The sequence below is a fragment of the Myxocyprinus asiaticus genome, chromosome 37, assembly GCF_019703515.2.
Source record: "Myxocyprinus asiaticus isolate MX2 ecotype Aquarium Trade chromosome 37, UBuf_Myxa_2, whole genome shotgun sequence".
NCBI classification, from domain to species: domain Eukaryota; kingdom Metazoa; phylum Chordata; class Actinopteri; order Cypriniformes; family Catostomidae; genus Myxocyprinus; species Myxocyprinus asiaticus.
This window is the reverse complement of record NC_059380.1, coordinates 41,533,928-41,551,562: the sequence shown is the minus strand read 5'-3', so window position 1 is coordinate 41,551,562 and position 17,635 is coordinate 41,533,928. Positions and strand designations below refer to the sequence as shown.

General features: G+C 37.9%; 1 protein-coding gene across 1 annotated transcript; it reads left to right on the top strand.

Moving 5' to 3' along the window:
* Positions 1–7,069: 7,069 nt before the first annotated feature.
* LOC127428196 (myeloid-associated differentiation marker-like protein 2) lies at positions 7,070–10,552 on the top strand. The gene has a single exon (XM_051676371.1). The coding sequence runs from the start codon at positions 8,133–8,135 to the stop codon at positions 9,072–9,074; it is 942 nt and encodes a 313-aa protein (XP_051532331.1). The 5' UTR covers positions 7,070–8,132; the 3' UTR covers positions 9,075–10,552.
* The last annotated feature ends 7,083 nt before the right edge of the window (positions 10,553–17,635 follow it).

Here is a 17,635-nt window from a genome sequence, read left to right as displayed (position 1 = left end):
CACAAAGTTTCTAATATCTTCATCAGTAGACGGAGACGTAGAACTATAAAGATCAATATAGAATTGTCTTGCCCTGAATAGCCAAAACTCCACTTCGCGACAAAATAGCATTATATCTGTATATCTAGTCAATTCTCTGAAGCCATCAGACAACATTCTGCACTTCAGCTCTGCCTCTGCACTTTTAATATTCTCTTCCAACTCCACAAGTTCTCGTGCTTTGGATTTTTTGGTGAATGAGGCATACTGTATGATCCGACCCCTAAGAACCGCCTTAAGTGCCTCCCAAGCCACGCCCACAGAGGATACTGAGGACCAGTTGGTCTCCATATAAACATTGATTTCGGTCTTTAACATTTGTTGGAAATCAGGATTTTGCAAAAGGGATACATTAAAGCGCCAACTATAGGATTTCTTTTTCTCTGTATGTGGCAACATCTCCAAACTCACCAGGGCGTGATCTGAGACTAAGATGTTTCCAAATGAGCAATCCGCAACAGATGAAATGAGGGACTTAGATATCAAAAATAAATCTATTCTAGAATAAATCTTATGGACTGATGAAAAAAATTATAGTCCCTACTTCAAAAGTCGCCAAATATCTGCAAGACCAAGATTTTTACACATCTTGTGAAGTGTCACCGATGCTCTAGGGGGCTTACACACTTTTGCTTCACTGTGATCAAGGACTGAGTCCATCAAAAGATTAAAGTCTCCTCCCAATATTATATCATGAGGGGTGCCAGCGGCTTGCAACATCCCTTCAAGATCTATAAAAAAGCCCTGATCATCAGCGTTAGGCGCATAAATATTAGCCAAAATCAACCTTTGCCCTTGAATTTCAGCTAAAACAATAATGACTCTTCCTAATTTATCTATAATCTGTTTGAGACATTTGAATTGTAGATGTTTATTAATCAATATAATGACTCCCCTACTCTTTTTGAGCCAACACTAAAGAAAACATGTCCACCCCATATCTTCCCAAATTTTTCAGCTTCCTGCGGGGAAAGATGTGTTTCTTGAAGAAACACAATATCATATTTCTTACGTTTAAGAAAATAAATAACCTTCCTACTTTTTATGGGGTGCCCCAACCCATTCACATTCCATGTGGAGAGAGACAACTTGTTCATATTAACATTTGACATATTGATATAATAAAAATAAATAAATTGTGTGTCAAAAACAAGATTACACAGAACACATTCACCATTAATGCAACAATCAAACCCTGAACTTCCCCCCGATCAAAACAAACAGAAAAAAGAAAAATGTGCGCATTAACCCCGCGCACGATAGCGCCAACCGGCGTCAATCCCTTAAAACTCAAAGAGTCCATGTACACCTATGAGAGCCCCCACGACAACTTTGCCATCGGATTGCTCAAGTCCGGCGCTTCTATACAAATTTTGTAAGGCAAAATTACATAACAGAAAATACTTTGTAAAACAGACCCCAGCCAACAGGCAGAATAACAGAAAATACATGTAGATTCATTCACAGGACCGTCTCGAAGGTGTGTTCTTCCACAAAATAAACTCCAGATGATATAAAGCCATTCAGTTTCCTCAGACAGACAAGCAATTGTTCAGTGAGCCAGCTGTTATGAGTTCAGCGGATGACGTAATCATTCCAATGTCCCGTAAAAATACTCAACAAAACAGACTCCAGCCAGCAGGAGGAATAAGCACGAAGAACAAACAGATTTATCCACAGCTGTTCCAAAGGAGTGATATTCAACAGAACAAGCTCCGGCCGCTAGGCGGAGCCAGCACGAAAAACAAAACCGGCATCCCGGTTCCTCGGATGATCAAGAGCCAAACTAACTTGGAGGCCGCAAAAAAAAAACAAAAAAAAATACACCATAACTTACTCAGCCCGTCAACTTTATAAAAGACGTCCTTTATGTAAGCATGTAGATATTTTGCGGTCATCCAAAGTGTCCATTCTTGATCTGGCCGGAAACTTCAGTGTAAAAAAGATCTTCCATCAATGCAAAAGTTTCTTGGAGTCATGCCACAAAACAAACTCCAGCCGCTAGGCGGAGCCAGCGCAAAAAGAAACAAAAATGGCACCCAGCTTCCTCAGATAATAGAGTGCCTCAACCGCGAGTCAGTCCACTAATATAAGAAACATCAAATGGCTTACTCCAATGTATTTATGAAGGAGAGTGCCTGTTTTGGACATGTAAATACTTTGCGACCATTCTTCATTTCTATTCTCAGTTTGGCCGGGAACATCATTGCAAAAGTGATCTTCTGCGGTGTAAGAGTTTCTTACATTCCTTGAACCGATCGCATTTCTCTCTTGTTGAATTCGCAAAGTCCGGGAACAAGAAAATATTATGGTTCTTCCAAGAAAGCTTTCCTTTGCTCCCCGCCTGGCGCAACACCAGATCTTTATCGGATGATCTCAGAAATCTGGCCAGAATGGATCGAGGCCTATCTCCCTCAGCAGATCTGTGAGCTGGGACTCTGTGAGCTCGTTCGATTTCCAGCTTGTGGCCTGTTATGTCGAGCAGACTTGGGAAGAGCTCGTCCAGGAATTTCACCATATCTCTGCCCTCTTCATGCTCAGGAATTCCAACAATTCATATGCTATTCCTTCGGCTCATATTTTCAAAATATTCCAGTTTTTCCGAAATTAATTCCAAACCTGTTTTGGACGTGGGCGGATTAGCGGATAATTCCCTTTCCGATGACTCAAGATAATCGATTCGTTTTTCAACTTCTGTCACTCTTGTAAACAACTCAGAGAATTTTGTTTCCATCACCGTAATCAATCGACGTATTACAGCGAGATCTTCCAAGTCAGCAACAACCTTCATCAGCATTACCGACATGTTGGACAGTTGATGCTGAATTTCATCTGCCGACTTGCCGTCCAAATTGAGTCTCCATCTCGCAGTCCCGCCAGAGGCCTCAGCTTGAACACGTAAGTATATTTTAATGTCTCCAGAGTCTGAGGATTTTGACTTCTTTGCCATGTTTACCTCAAAGAGCAAGTATGTAATTGGGTGTATCGAATCTCACCAGATTATAACATGAAAATAATTAAAAAACTAGCAAAGTTTGCAGAGTCTGCTTCTCGCATGGCGTCCCCGGAAACCCCGGAAATATTTTAGAAGCACAAATAACCCCACGTTTCGCACATAACCATTTTCCAAACAAGACAGCATTAATCGAAAGCATAGTGATAAACAGCAGTATTTATTTCTATAGCACTTCTGTTGCACTTTTGCAAACACTTTTAGCTGGACCTATTTCTCAGGAAAATAGCAAATTGTTCTTTGCTTGACTTCACTGACATACAATACACCCATAGTTTGCGTGCATACACCCACAGACAGTGCAAACACTCCCACCCATTTGGGCAATTTCACAAAAATTGCACTTAGAATTATCCTCTCATGAAAATTGGATGCGACGTAGCACACAGTTTTTGCATGTAGCTCTGCGCTTTGTGCACTCACGAAAAAAAGCCCACAGTCTTTTCAGTGGCATGTACTGTATAAAGCTGTATAAAGATCGTAGATCACATCTCATTTTCCATAAGACCACAATTTGTGTTTTCTGGAGCTTTTTTGTCAAATGAAATTTCTTGGAAAGATATTTTTCAAATTTTTTCAATGGAATGATCCAAAAACGCTTGTAAACAACCGTACAACCCACTGAAGAGACTGTGCTATCTCTCACAGCCTCGTTGTCATTTCCAACAAAAATCAAATGGTGCTGCTATGAATGAGGTCTATTGTTGACAAAATCCAAAAACCCTTCGCCAACGAACATTTTCGTCAGTAATTTCATTGACAAGATTAACAGATAAAATCAAGTCCCTTACTACACTCTTTAGATTGAATAATCTGTTTACACTGAGGTCGGTTGCAAATGTCCATTTTACAGCTGATTTTTCACCTCTACATATAATTGTATAAATGTATCATTGTCATAAGAATTGGCAACTTCACAGCTGCCAGAAGTCCATGCCACTTTCTGTTTATTTTTTTAAATGAGCATATTTGGAGATAAAAAAAAAAAAAAAAAAAAACAGCCATGTTTTGACGATGTTTCTGTTGGTTTATCTATTCAATAACTGACAGCATCAAAGCAGGGAAAAAACGATGTTCAACAGTACATAAAAACACTGACACTGCCATGTCTTGTGCTGTGTGTATCTACAGACAGACTGGTTTGATTTTGTTCCACATGATGTACTCGACTTTAAGTTGTAAGACACTGAACTAGGCAAGTATCATGATTGAAGTGGTCCTGCAGCTCTCTCTAGTGGACTTTTAAAGATATTTTGAGCTGCATATGTGTGTGAAGGTTTTTTTGAGAGACATGTCAGCAGATGGCAGTACAGGCCCAAAAATCACTGAGATAAGGAGGAGAAAAATCACCCTACACTGCGGTGTGTGTAAGCTCTCAGATATTTCCATCGATGGCGTTGTTGTGTAAAAAATGTCTTTTAAGACAAACTTGTGAGGAAATGTCAAGAGTTAGAAGAACATGAGGACATCTGTTGAGAAGAGGAACTTTACAGGTTTAGAACGACATGAGGCCAAATAAATGATGAGGGAATTTTAATTTTTTGGTGAATTATTCCTATAACTGCTGGGCTAAATTACAATATAAACAAACATTTGACATTAAAACCTTTTTCATGTTTCCAGAAATTTCAAAAACTTTCATGTAATTTTGTTTGTAAATGGATTACATTGTATGCATTACATTCTGAAAGGAAATATTTGGCTACTGTTAAAGGAACAGTTCTCCCGAAAATGAAAATTATCTCATCCTTTACTCAACCTCATGCCATCCCAGATGTGTGTGATTTTTAGAAGAATATTTTAGCTCTGTAGGTCCATACAATCCAAGTGAATGGTGACCAGAACTTTGAATCTCTAAAAAGCACATAAAGGCAGCATAAAAGTAACCCATATGACTCCAGTGGCTTAATCCATGTCTTCAGAAGTGATATGATAGGGGTGGGTGAAAAACAGATCAATATTCAAGTCCTTTTTTACTATCAATTCTCCTTCCTGCCCAGTAGGTGGCAATATGCACGAAGAATGTGAATCGGCAAAAACAACAGAAGAAGAATGTGAAAGTGAAAGTGGAGATTTATAGTAAAAAAGGACTTAATTACTGATCTGTTTTTCACCCACGCTTATATCACTTCAGAAGACATGGATTAAACCACTGGAGTCTTATGGGTTACTTTTATGCTGCATTTATGTGCTTTTTGGAGCTTCAAAGTTCTTGTACCCATTCACTTGCATTGTATGGACCTACAGAGCTGAAATATTCTTCTAAAAATCTTCATTTGTGTTCTGCTGAAGAAAGAAAGTCATACACATCTGGGATGGCATGAGGGTGAGTAAATGATGAGAGAATTAAAAAAATGTGGGTAAAGCAAATTTCATTAATTGTGTTAACTCCAAAAACATGATTATGAAAAAGATCCTGCTAAACTTCAAGCGGTTCATAGCATCATATATTATAAAAGTAATTTAAAAACTTTGTATAAAGCAGATAGTTGCAAATTGCAACAAGATATTCCTGCATTTTTGACAAACTACCACTACTGTGGTAGAGTTGATCAATTATTTGATTTCATTTGCAACTTAATAACAACTTAAACTTTAATCTGTTCATCCCACAAAGTGATCGTGTGCCTTCAGAAGACTTGGAATATGAGGCATGAATCGCATGGACTACTTTTATGACATTTTTGGGAATTTTTTTATGATTTAAAGTGAGTCACTATCAACTGTTATTATATTGAAATCAGCTACATTCTTTAAAATATATCCTCTTGTGCTCCATGGAGGAAAGAAGGTCTGGTTTTGAACAACATGTGGGTGAGTAAATGATGACAGAATCTTAATTTTTTGGTGATATCTTCCTTTAATGTGCTAATATTTGTTAAATTGAGCTGTCTTTATCAGTATTTTTGTCTTGTTTTCCAGTAAAAATATCCAAACATCCTTAAAACAAGATACATTTACTCGAGAAGCAAATTTGCTTTGTTTTCAAAGTAAAATTTATTTTACTTACCCTATTGGCAATGTTTTTTTTGTTTGTTTGTTTTTTGTTTTTTTCTTGTTTTAAGCATAAACATCAATAGATTTTATTATAAATAAATACATTTATACATTTCACAGATATATTCTGTGAAAATACGTTTTAATATATACACAATTTTTCTTCTCAAGAAAATGTATCTTGTAGGAAGTATGTTTAGAAAACAAATACTCATTCTGATTGTTTTTCAGTGTAGCCAAAAACATTGTAATTCTGCAGAAATGAATGAGGTCTGCTCATTAATCATGGATATTCTATTAATAGGGTGCATTCTTCACCCTGAGTGGCATCCCCCCTCTTCTGAATGTCTCTATATAGTGTGTCTATATTTAGAAGAACTGTCCATTTCCTTTACAAAAGCTGCTGCAGGTGGCATCTACCCGCATACCAGCCTGAGATCCACCCCTGCCACACCCCGCATGGAAATAACTCTCTCCTCTGGCCTCCACGCCCCCCATGAGAGGAGTAAGTCGCCGGGCTGTTGTCCGTATGGCCACATGGTCACAGGAGCGTTTACAGCTACAACTGCGAGGCTTCATATTTATCTGATAACATTGTAACAAAGACAACATTTGGGATTATTGCTTTGTTTCTGGTTCTGCAGTTGTTCCAGTGGACTTATCTTTGTGGAGCCTCTCAAACCCCCCCAAAAATTGAGCTTATTTTGGAGCTTTAAAACAATGGACAATAAGGAACGGATGTAATATTTGACAACTGTTCTATTAACAGTGCAACAGTGGACACATTTTATGACCAACTCGAGCTGTGATTGGAGGTAAAGTCTCTGGCGATTTTGACATTTTTGCATTGTGACAGATTGTGAGTCACATGCTCCAAGATAGAGTCAGAAATACTCTGTGCACCCCCGAGGAGAAGTCAACGTTCAGAGACACCCGAGGGAGACTGTCTGAGTGTCTTTGAAGACTCTGCTGCCGTGGAAACCAAACAGGAAGTGTCAGACAGACAGTGGATAGCTAGCATCATTCCAGCTAGAGACCCAGCAACCAGACACAACAAAAACCGATGTATTGGAGACCAACTGATCTGAGTTAACTACTGGGTGCCACAAGGGATTAATGATTCAAAACTAACAGTGAACTTCCTGTTGTCAAGTCAAGCGCTGGTAGATCTGTTGATCTAGATATATTCTGTCACAATAAACCAACAGAATAGGACTTGGAGGTTAAGAAAGTATTCAAGTTCATCGATATTTTTAGAAGCGATGCTTTCCAGGCCAACTGATTGGAGTCAACACACTGGTACCACAAGCAATAAAGGAAATTAACAAGGAATTAAAGATTCAAAACTTACTGTAAACTTTATGTGGTCAAGTCAAATATTGGTGGACTTGTTGATCTAAATATATTCTGTCAAAATAAACCAAAAGGAATCACATTTGATAATTAAGAAAAGTTCTTTGAGACTTTTAGAACCAATGTTTTCTAGTAAAACCAATTGAAGTCAACAAACCACACGCAATTAAGGAAATCAACAAGGAATCAGTGTTACAAAGCTAAATTGGAAACTTTTTTTGTCAAGTGTTGGTAGACTTATTGATCTAGATATATTTGATCAAAATATACCAAGGGAATCTTACTTGACGATTAAGAAAGTCTTCAAGTTCTTCAAGACTTTTGGAATCAATGATTTCTCGGCCATCTATTTGGAGTCAAGAAAACAGGTACTACACACAATTGAAGAAATTAACAAGGAATCAGTGTTTCAAAGCTATATGTTAACTGCCTATTGTCAAACGCTGGTGTACTTGTTGATCTAGATATATTCTGTCAAAATAAACCCATGGAATCACATACTTGATGAACAAGAAAGTACTCCAGTTCATCAAGACTTTTTGAACCAGTGTTTTCTATGCCAAGCGATTGTAGTCAACAAACCACAAGCACTTAATAGGAATCAATGTTTCAAAGCTAAATCTGAACCTCCTGTTGTCAAGTGTTGGTAGACCTGTTGATCTAGATATATTCTGTCAAAATAAACCAACGGAATCACAAACTTATCAAGGAAGTCCAAGACTTTACCAATATGAACTCAGTTTGGAAGCGTCAAGGCATGAACAGTTCTGGTGGACATTATTTAAACATGGGGGCAGTGCTGTCACCAATAGGTGCCGCCCGTTTGTGTCAGCTGACTCTGGGCTGTTCCGTCATCTCATTGGTGATCCACAGCGCCGGCTACAGCGCCACCTACGGGACGTTCTGTATGACTGTCTGGAGCTTCTGCTTTGCCGTTACAGTGGCCATTTTCGTACTGGATGCTACACGTCTTCACACGTGTCTTCCTGTGTCCTGGGAGAACCTGACCGTGACCTTTGCAGCTCTAGCTGCCCTCCTGACCCTCACAGCCTCTGTAGTCTATCCAGTGTACTTCGTACGCCCAGAGTGCCCTTATAATAACTGCGAGCAAAGAAACTTTCGCATCGCCGTGACCGTGTGCTCTTGGGCAGCGTGCATCGCGTATGGAGTGGAGGTTTTTCTGTCACGTGCCAAACCAGGCCGAGTCGTGGGCTACATGGCGACACCCTCTGGGATCCTGAAGGTGGTGCAGAGCTTCGCCGGATGTGTCATTTTCGGAATGCTCGCCAACGGAAGCGGTTTTTCGAGCCACGTCGCAACCATCTACTGTGTGGTTGTGTTTGCGGTTTGCTTCGCAATCACGGTGCTCATGGTGGCGTTGACTGTCTCTGGCCGTACTGCCATTCTGCGGCTGCCGTTTGACCGGTTTGTGGTGGTTTACACATTCGCAGCAGTGCTGCTGTACCTCAGCGCGGCTGTGGTTTGGCCTGTCTTCTGCTTTGACAAAAAGTACGGAACTCCTTTTCGGCCGCAGGGCTGCCCTCGGGGCCAGTGCTCGTGGGACGTGAAGCTCGCCGTGACTGTTCTGTGCTATGTCAACCTTGTGCTTTACATCACCGATCTCATCTATTCCCAGAGAGCCCGATCGGTGTCACAGTGTCCTCGAGTGTAGGGTGAACATTGTTCATTTATGAATGCACTTATTAAACACAATCTCCGCTGACAGATAATCCACTGAGACACGAGGCAGTTCTCGAATAATGATTTGGATTTGCTTGCAAAAAAATTACTGTGGTCGTACCGTGCTTCAGTGATGGTAATTCCATGGAATTTGATATATATCATAGTACTCTTTGAATACCATATTCATATAACATGGTATCTACATGGCTCTCCAAAGTGTAATTGAAACCTGTCAAGAAATTGCTGTGCTCATATTAAACCCTAAACCAAAAAAAAATAAATAAAATAAAATAAAATAAAAAAATTAAAACAAAAGCCTACATTTAGGACCATAAAATTGTTTTGTAATGTGACATTATTTTCAGGACACTTCAGCACATTTTACCACCTCATTCTCATTACCACAACTCGTCCAGATGTTTTACTTGAACTATTCCCATTGTTTTCAGTGATGATTCTAATAACTGTAACTGTCATTTTTTGCTGTTTTACAGTAAAAATGCTGTTGTACAATGATTTTTTTTAAATTAAAATCCAATTTTAGTAGTACCAAAGGAGTACTACTATTGTATATAAATACATCAATACAATTTATATAATCTATCTTTTTACTCATGTTGTGGTATCAGAATATCATAATGATCATCTTTTTCACACTGCAGTAATGAGTATTAAATGTGCGTAACTGTCATGAAAATAGTGTCACAAAAAAATCTTAATGGGCCTAAAATTATGCTTTATTTTCTATATATGCAAAATATAATTTCTTATTTGTTTCTTTAGATTTTGGATTCAAATAGGACAAGGACATTTTCTTGACAGGTTTTGTGAGAATTATGCACGTCAAAGAATAGTATTAGTCACAAATGTTACTGTTATTTTGCCAAGACAAACATGTTTGTGGTTCAACATCTTTTGTTGGTTTTGGAGGAATATTCCTGTCAAAGGAACATAGCCCATGGGGGCCTGGGAAGCTCAGCGAGTAAAGACGCTGACTACCAAACCTGGAGTTGAGAGTTTGATTCCAGGGTGTGCTGAGTGACTCCAGTCAGGTCTCCTAAGCAACCATATTGGCCCGGTTGTTAGGGTGAGTAGAGTCACATGGGGTAACCTCCTCATGATCACTATAATGTGGTTCTCGCTCTCAGTGGGGTGCGTGGTGAGTTGTGCGTGGATGCTGCGGAGAATAGTGTGAAGCCTCCACATGCACTACATCTCCACGGTAACGCGCTCAACAAGCCACGTGATAAGATGCACAGACTGACAGTCTCAGACGCGGAGGCAACTGAGATTCGTCCTCTGCCACCTGGATTGAGGCGAGTCACTACACCACCACAAGGACCTAGAGCACATTGGAAATTGGGCATTCCTAATTGGGGAGAAAAAAAAAAAAAAGAAGAAATGTAGCCCTAATCCTGACCATTACCAACCCTTAAAGGAATATTCCGGGTTCAATACAAGTTAATCTCAATCAGCAGCATTTGTGTCATAATGTTGATTACCACAAAAATGTATTTCGACTCGTTCCTCCTTTTCTTTAAAAAAAGCACAAATGTGTGTTCCAGTGAGACACTTACAATGGAAGTCAATGGGGTCAATTTTTGGAGTGTTTAAAGGCAGAAATGTGAAGCTTATAATTTTATAAAAGTACTTATATTAAGTCCTCTGTTAAAACTTTAGTATTTATGGTATTATGTCGTCATGGCAACAAAGTTGTAATATTGTCTATAACTTTCCACAGATGCAGTTAGTAAGTGATTTTATGACAGTAAAATCATGTTAACACACATATTGTTTATGTCTTGTGTCTATACTTTTGAAACAGTGAGTATTTTAATGTTTACAGATTGACCCCATTGACTTCCATTGTAAGTGAGTGATGGTGGCATAGTGGTCTAAAGCACATAACTGGTAATCAGAAGGTTGCTGGTTCAATCCCCACAGCCACCACCATTGTGTCCTTGAGCTCTTAACTCCATGTTGCTCTGGGGGGATTGTCCCTGTAATAAGTGCACTGTAAGTCGCTTTGGATAAAAGCATCTGCCAAATGCATAAATGTAAGTGTCTCACTGGAACACACATTTGTGCTTTTATTAAAGAAAATCTATTTTTTTGGTAATCAACATTATGCCACAAATGCTGTCAATTGAGATGAACTTGTATTCAACCTGGAATATTCCTTTAAAAGGGAACGTTTATAAAATATAAAATAAAATAAACATTGTTCCAAACCCATATGACTTTCTTTCTTCAGTGGAACACTGAGATGTTAGGCAGAATGTTAGCCTCAGTCACCATTCACTTTCATAACATGCATTCTGCCTAACATCTCCATTTCTGAAGAAGAAAGAAAGTCAAAACAGATTTGGAAAACATGAAGGTGAGTAAATGATGACAGTATTTTCCTGATTCAGGAACATGCCCCACATGGCAAAATCACAGTCACCATCACAATATGATCTTCACACATCCGATCCGTGAGACCGTGAATCATGTTCAGTGAAACTCAGACGTGTCCAGACTAAAGCTGCAGGAGATTCTGTCAGCCAGCAGATTCACATCTCCAGCAGGACCTGAGCTTCAGTACAGCTGATTCAGCACATCAGCTCTCACATCTGCACATTCTTCATTCACGCCTTTAATCGCTCACTTCTCTCCTCATCCGGATCCTCCACGCTGCCGTTTGTCACCCAGACACAGCGATTATTTATCCTCCATCTTCATGTCTGTCATGAGCAGAGCTCTTCGCTCAGTTTACCACGGTGATTTGTCTAAGTTACACTTCATTATGTTTTGTTTAGCTGTGGACGATTCATAAACATTCATCTTTTATGAACAAAAACAATGCCTTTTGTATTTTGTATTGATTCTTGCGAAACCTGTCAAGAACACTGGTCATATTTCACCCCAAAATAAAAAGAAGAAATTATATTTTGCATAAAGAAAACGGAGCCTTTTTTTGAACCATTAAGAGTTTTTGCATTGTGACATTATTTTCATGACACTTAAGCACATTCAACCCACTACATTCCCACTGCTGTGTGTTTGTGTGTCGTCGTGAAGTACAATCTCTTCTAAAGGTGTTTACTGATAACAGCAGCAGTAGTGCTGACTCTGTCATGTAGATAATCACTCTCATTATTTTAAGGCTGTCGTTGATTTTCTGCTTCGCTCAGGGCTTTCCCTCTCGTCCATCACAGATGGTGGGGACGTTCAATTGACTTCTATTACATTATTGAGCTCATTATATGAGCTCATTATGTTTTCTATACTATAACCCAGCCCCCATGAGGAAAATGGCTTCATAAACATACTAAATATTGCAGAAAGGATTGTGTGATGGTTATGTTTAGGGGATAGAACATTTTTAGGGTCATTTTTTGGGATTCAGTAAAAAATTTAAAGACTTTTTAAAGTGGTGGTTCATTAATATGAAATGTTAAAAGTGTCCATTATAATGAATTAAAAGAATTATTGCATGAAAACAATCTTTATCATAAAAGAATATCATCTTTCTATTTTATACCAAGCATTTTATCACGTCCCTGAGGTACTTCACTGAATTTGTAATCAGAAAATAATTAATAAAATGTGTACACTGTACATAATTGTTGTCATTACAGTTTTTGTTGATCGCTTTGGTACTATTATTGCAAGTATGTGGTAAAACCTCACAACTCTTAATACATCACTCCAAACTCATCACACTTGTAACGCAGCCAGTCTTTCATTCAGTACTTGCCATTGTGCATTCATTTGGATTGTAAACATCTCTCACCACACAACCATTGATTTAAAATATAAGTTTCCTGTGAAGTGTCATGAGATCATATGGTTTAATCACCAAAACACAACATAATGATATCTTTTCAGTTTAGTCATTTTAACTACCAGTGAATCCAATAACAAACAATGCAAGATACATGTTTCAAATCGCCCTTAGACGTGCTGAAAGTAATATGCTACAGTACTGTAGAAGACAGATTACACAGTTTTCACATTAGGCAATACACTTACATTACCCAACATTTACAGAATCTATCTTTTCCATAATATCTATCCTATATGTAATCAAGTTGTGATCAATGAAGACATCCTCTACAATCATTTGGGCAAATTGTGTTTTTCAGATATAATTGTAACATACTGTAGGTATACTCTCTATAATCAAATGTCCACAGTTAAATAAAACAAATTAACTAAATGAAAACAAAACATTTAGCACACATTACATTAATTTGGATCAAGCCTGTCTTGAGGATTTGGCCATAGATTCTCGTCCACATCACAATGAATTTCATCATTGTTCATGCACCTTGGGAGAAACCTTTTGGCATGGCAAATCCATGTTTGACATTGGTCTACACTGATGTCATCACATGCCTCATCCATGGCATGAAGGAGGGTGGCACGCTCAAGGGGTTGGCGATCATAGACCTTCCAACTCCATCCTGAAAAATATTCCTCAGTAGGGTTGAGGAAAGGAGAGTATGGGGGCAGGTAGAGGGTCATGAATCGGGGATGGGCCTGAAACCATGCTTGAACCACCTCTGCATGGTGGAACCTGACAGTGTCCCACACAATTACATAGGTGACCCCTTCAGCTTGACAGGCCGGCTCAATTTCATTGAGAAACTCGATGAGATGTGCAGCGTTGTAGGAGCCAAGTAATGGCCTACGTCCTACCACACCATCTTCAGAGATAGCTGCGCACATGGAGATGTTTCCTCCATGTTGTCCAGGCACTTGGACAGTGGCCCGTTGGCCGATGAGGTTCCGTCCACAGCGACGAGTTTTGGCCAGGTTAAAGCCCGCTTCATCAACAGAAATGTACTTGTGATGGTTCACATCCGCATCAACCATCATCACCCTTTAAAAAATATATTTAGGTTAGTTCTTTTTACAGTGTAGTTCCAATATACACATGAAGTAGGCGATGCATCAAATAATAGCAGTAATACAGTATATAGTGCTATACCTGAACATACTCAACCCTCAGTTGTTTCACCCGGTAAATGTGTTTCATTGATACCTGGTGCCTCCTCAAAAGGTGGGCTACTGTTGGTAGGCTGATGGGTGCCACATTGGTGCAAAGGTGTCATTGTTCTCCTCAATTACCTGCTTTATTTCCAACAGCCGTATATCATTCCTGGCCCTCACCATTTCCACCACTGCCCACTCCTGCTGGTCGGTCAGCACACGGCCACCACTATGGGGTTTTCTGTCAATTCTAAGCATAGAACAGAGTATACTGTCAATAGAACATACTGTAAGAATAGTGTAACATGTTTTATGAATTTACATGCATTACAGTTTACTGTAAATATAATGGTAAAACATAGTATATATCCTCCAGACTTACTGGTTTTCTTGGCGAAAAGTTCAGATGATAGAATTGATAGTTGATCTTTTTAGATTTGGATCAACTAATCTGGCATTCTCTGCCGTAGTAAGGCCTCTGTTCACCACATGATCAACGATGATGGCCCGGACTTCATTAGAGACACCAGTTCTGCCTCCCTCTCTCTGACGACCAACACTTCAACAGGCCCCATGCCCACCTCTCTGACCTCTCTGTTGGTGCCCATGCCCACCTCTCTGACCTCTCTGTTGGTGCCCATCCCCACCTCTCTGACGGATCCCTTGTCCACGAGCTCTTCCTACTCCTTGCTGTCTGTCCTGCTCCATGATGAAAGAAATTGCCAGTGTTTACACCCCCCTTTTACTGTATATGGTGACCAACTGTGGTTACCACTATGTGAAATCAATTAGCATTTTTTCATTATGTGTGGTTACATTTAATTTAGATGTTCATACAAACACACATTTTATTGTGTAGTTCTCGAAATCCATATACTGTATATAGCTGACAAATCAATTTAAAATCTATAGGTTTACCGAATGGTTCAGTGATTAACCATTAAGAGCAGTTGGATTAAGTGTTGGTCAAATGTATCAGAAGAGAAGCATATCAAAAGTATTGTGAGCATTGCATTGTGAAAGACAATTATTTCATATGAAAGGTATTTCTTTGATGACACACTGATTAGGTGTGGTGAAAAAGTGACTGTGTAAAAAACAGACTTTTTGATGATCTGCAGTTGTGAGGTTTTACCACATACTTGCGATAATAGTACTAAAGCAATCAACAAAAACTGTAATGTAAACATTTATTTGTGTTCTTTTGCTGAGAAAGATATTTTACCAAAAAAATGCATGTTTATCTATCTATATCTGTATCTATCTATATATCTATCTATATATCTATATCTATCTAAATATATATCTATATCTATCTATCTATCTCTCTCTCTCTCTCTCTCTCTCTCTCTCTCTCTCTCTCTCTCTCTCTCTCTCTCTCTCTCTCTCTCTCTCTCTCTCTATATATATATATATATATATATATAAACCAGGCTACAAAGTTCTGTCCCTCAGTCTGAACTCCATCACACCAACCGTTTCAGCCCATACAAATTTTATTTCCACCCATATGTGACATAAATCAGAAGTGACATCATTCAGCTTTCTTCGACATCCTGGTGCAAAAACAGGTAAGAAATATAATAATTTGTATTCTTATTTTGAAGTGCATTATAGTAATATGGGGATCATCAAGCTTGGCAATTCAACCCCATCACATCTATAAATGTATATAGAATTTATTAATTTCATGCATGCCATGTGGTCTTCTGTCCTACACCACACGAGGAATAGTGGCTATTTTGAGCAAAAAAAACACAACCCCGTCACACAACCCTGTTGAGTTATTTACTATATTTATGAATAATGTAACAAAAATATGGAAAATTCAATATATATATATATATATATATATATATATATATATATATATATATATATATATATATATATATATATATATAAACAGGGTTGGGGAGTAAGGGAATACATGTAACGAGATTACGTATTTAAAGTACAAAATATAAGTAACTGTATTTCACTACAGTTACAATATAAATCATTGGTAATTAGAATACAGTTACATTCAAAAAGTATTTGGATTACTGAAGAGATTACTTTGCATTTTATTGTCATTTGTTTCATTTAATATTTAGTCCTTTCAGATGGAAAACATTTATACATATAAATGATGCGATCCAAAGTGCATTTGAACAGCGGTGAAACACTTTCTTATGATGTGTTACATTCATACGAGCAGACAGAGAAGTACGTTTGATGTAAGTTTGGAGCAGAAGAAATAGAAATAAACCTTGTGTAAATTGTCAGCTTTACACTAAGCTAAAATGCTATTTCTAGCCATTTTACATGCACATGTTACCAGACACGATCATATTTTTTATCAAGATATTCACGTTAGATCATAATTTCTTTTTTCTAGTAAGACCTTTGATATTAGGGCAAAAATCATATTCTTGATAATAATTTTTGTATTGTTTTCCTGTAAAAATATCAAAAAATCCTTAAAACAAGATCAGTTAGATTTATCTTGTTTTAGAAACAACACTGCATAAGATATTTAAGTTTTTCAGAGAATGTATTTTTAACATGTGTATTTTGTCTTACTGTACTGGCAGAGTTTTTATAGTCAAAACAAGTGAAAAAATCAACCAGTGCTAAAGAAGTAATCAAAAGTATTTAGATTACGTTACTGACCTTGAGTAATCTAATGAAATATGTTACAAATTACATTTTACAGCATGTATTCTGTAATCTGTAGTGGAATACATTTACACAAAAGTAACCCTCCCAACCCTGTGACGAGAGTGATAATTAAAATATAATTAAAATGGAAACACAATTAAAAATAAATATATTGTTTGCTGAGCACAGTCTGACAAGTTAAGGGCTAGCACAAAAAGTTTTAAAATTTGAATTTAAAACATTTTTAACAAAAATAATCAGACCACAGACTAGAGGTCGACCGTTAGTGGATTTGCCGATACCGATAACTAAGGTGGTGGGAAAGACCAATAACCAATTAATCGGCCGATAGTTTTTAAAATAAATTTATAGAATGTCAAAAATAATCGTATTCTTTCCTTACTATCTATGATGGGCACAGACAAAGAGTCCTAAATGAATAAAATCCCAGATGCAGTTTATTGTTCAACCAAAATACCAAAAATAACCAGAAAAAATGAGGATTTGGTGCATAACGCGGGACTTTTAAGTATAAACAAGCCTGAAACACACCAGGGACTCTTATTTTGAAATGATGAAAAAACTATCGGCAACTATCGGCATATGTTTGTGCCGATAACAATAGTTCCAAAAAGCAACTATCGGCACCGATTAATCATTTAAACCGATATATCGGTCTACTGCTACCACAGATACACAATTTGCTTATTTATAGCATTATCACATAAAAATCTGAAAACTGTCATGAATGTTATATTTGTTGTCAATAAATTGATATGAGGGACACATGACTAGTAGATAGTAGGTATTGTGTAGAACCATTTTCAAACCACTTTCATTATGTGTGTGACAGGGTTGAAAAAAAAAATAATAATAAAAGGGCTTTGATGCCTGAGGTGGGAAAATATGATTTGTTGAAAGTGTAAT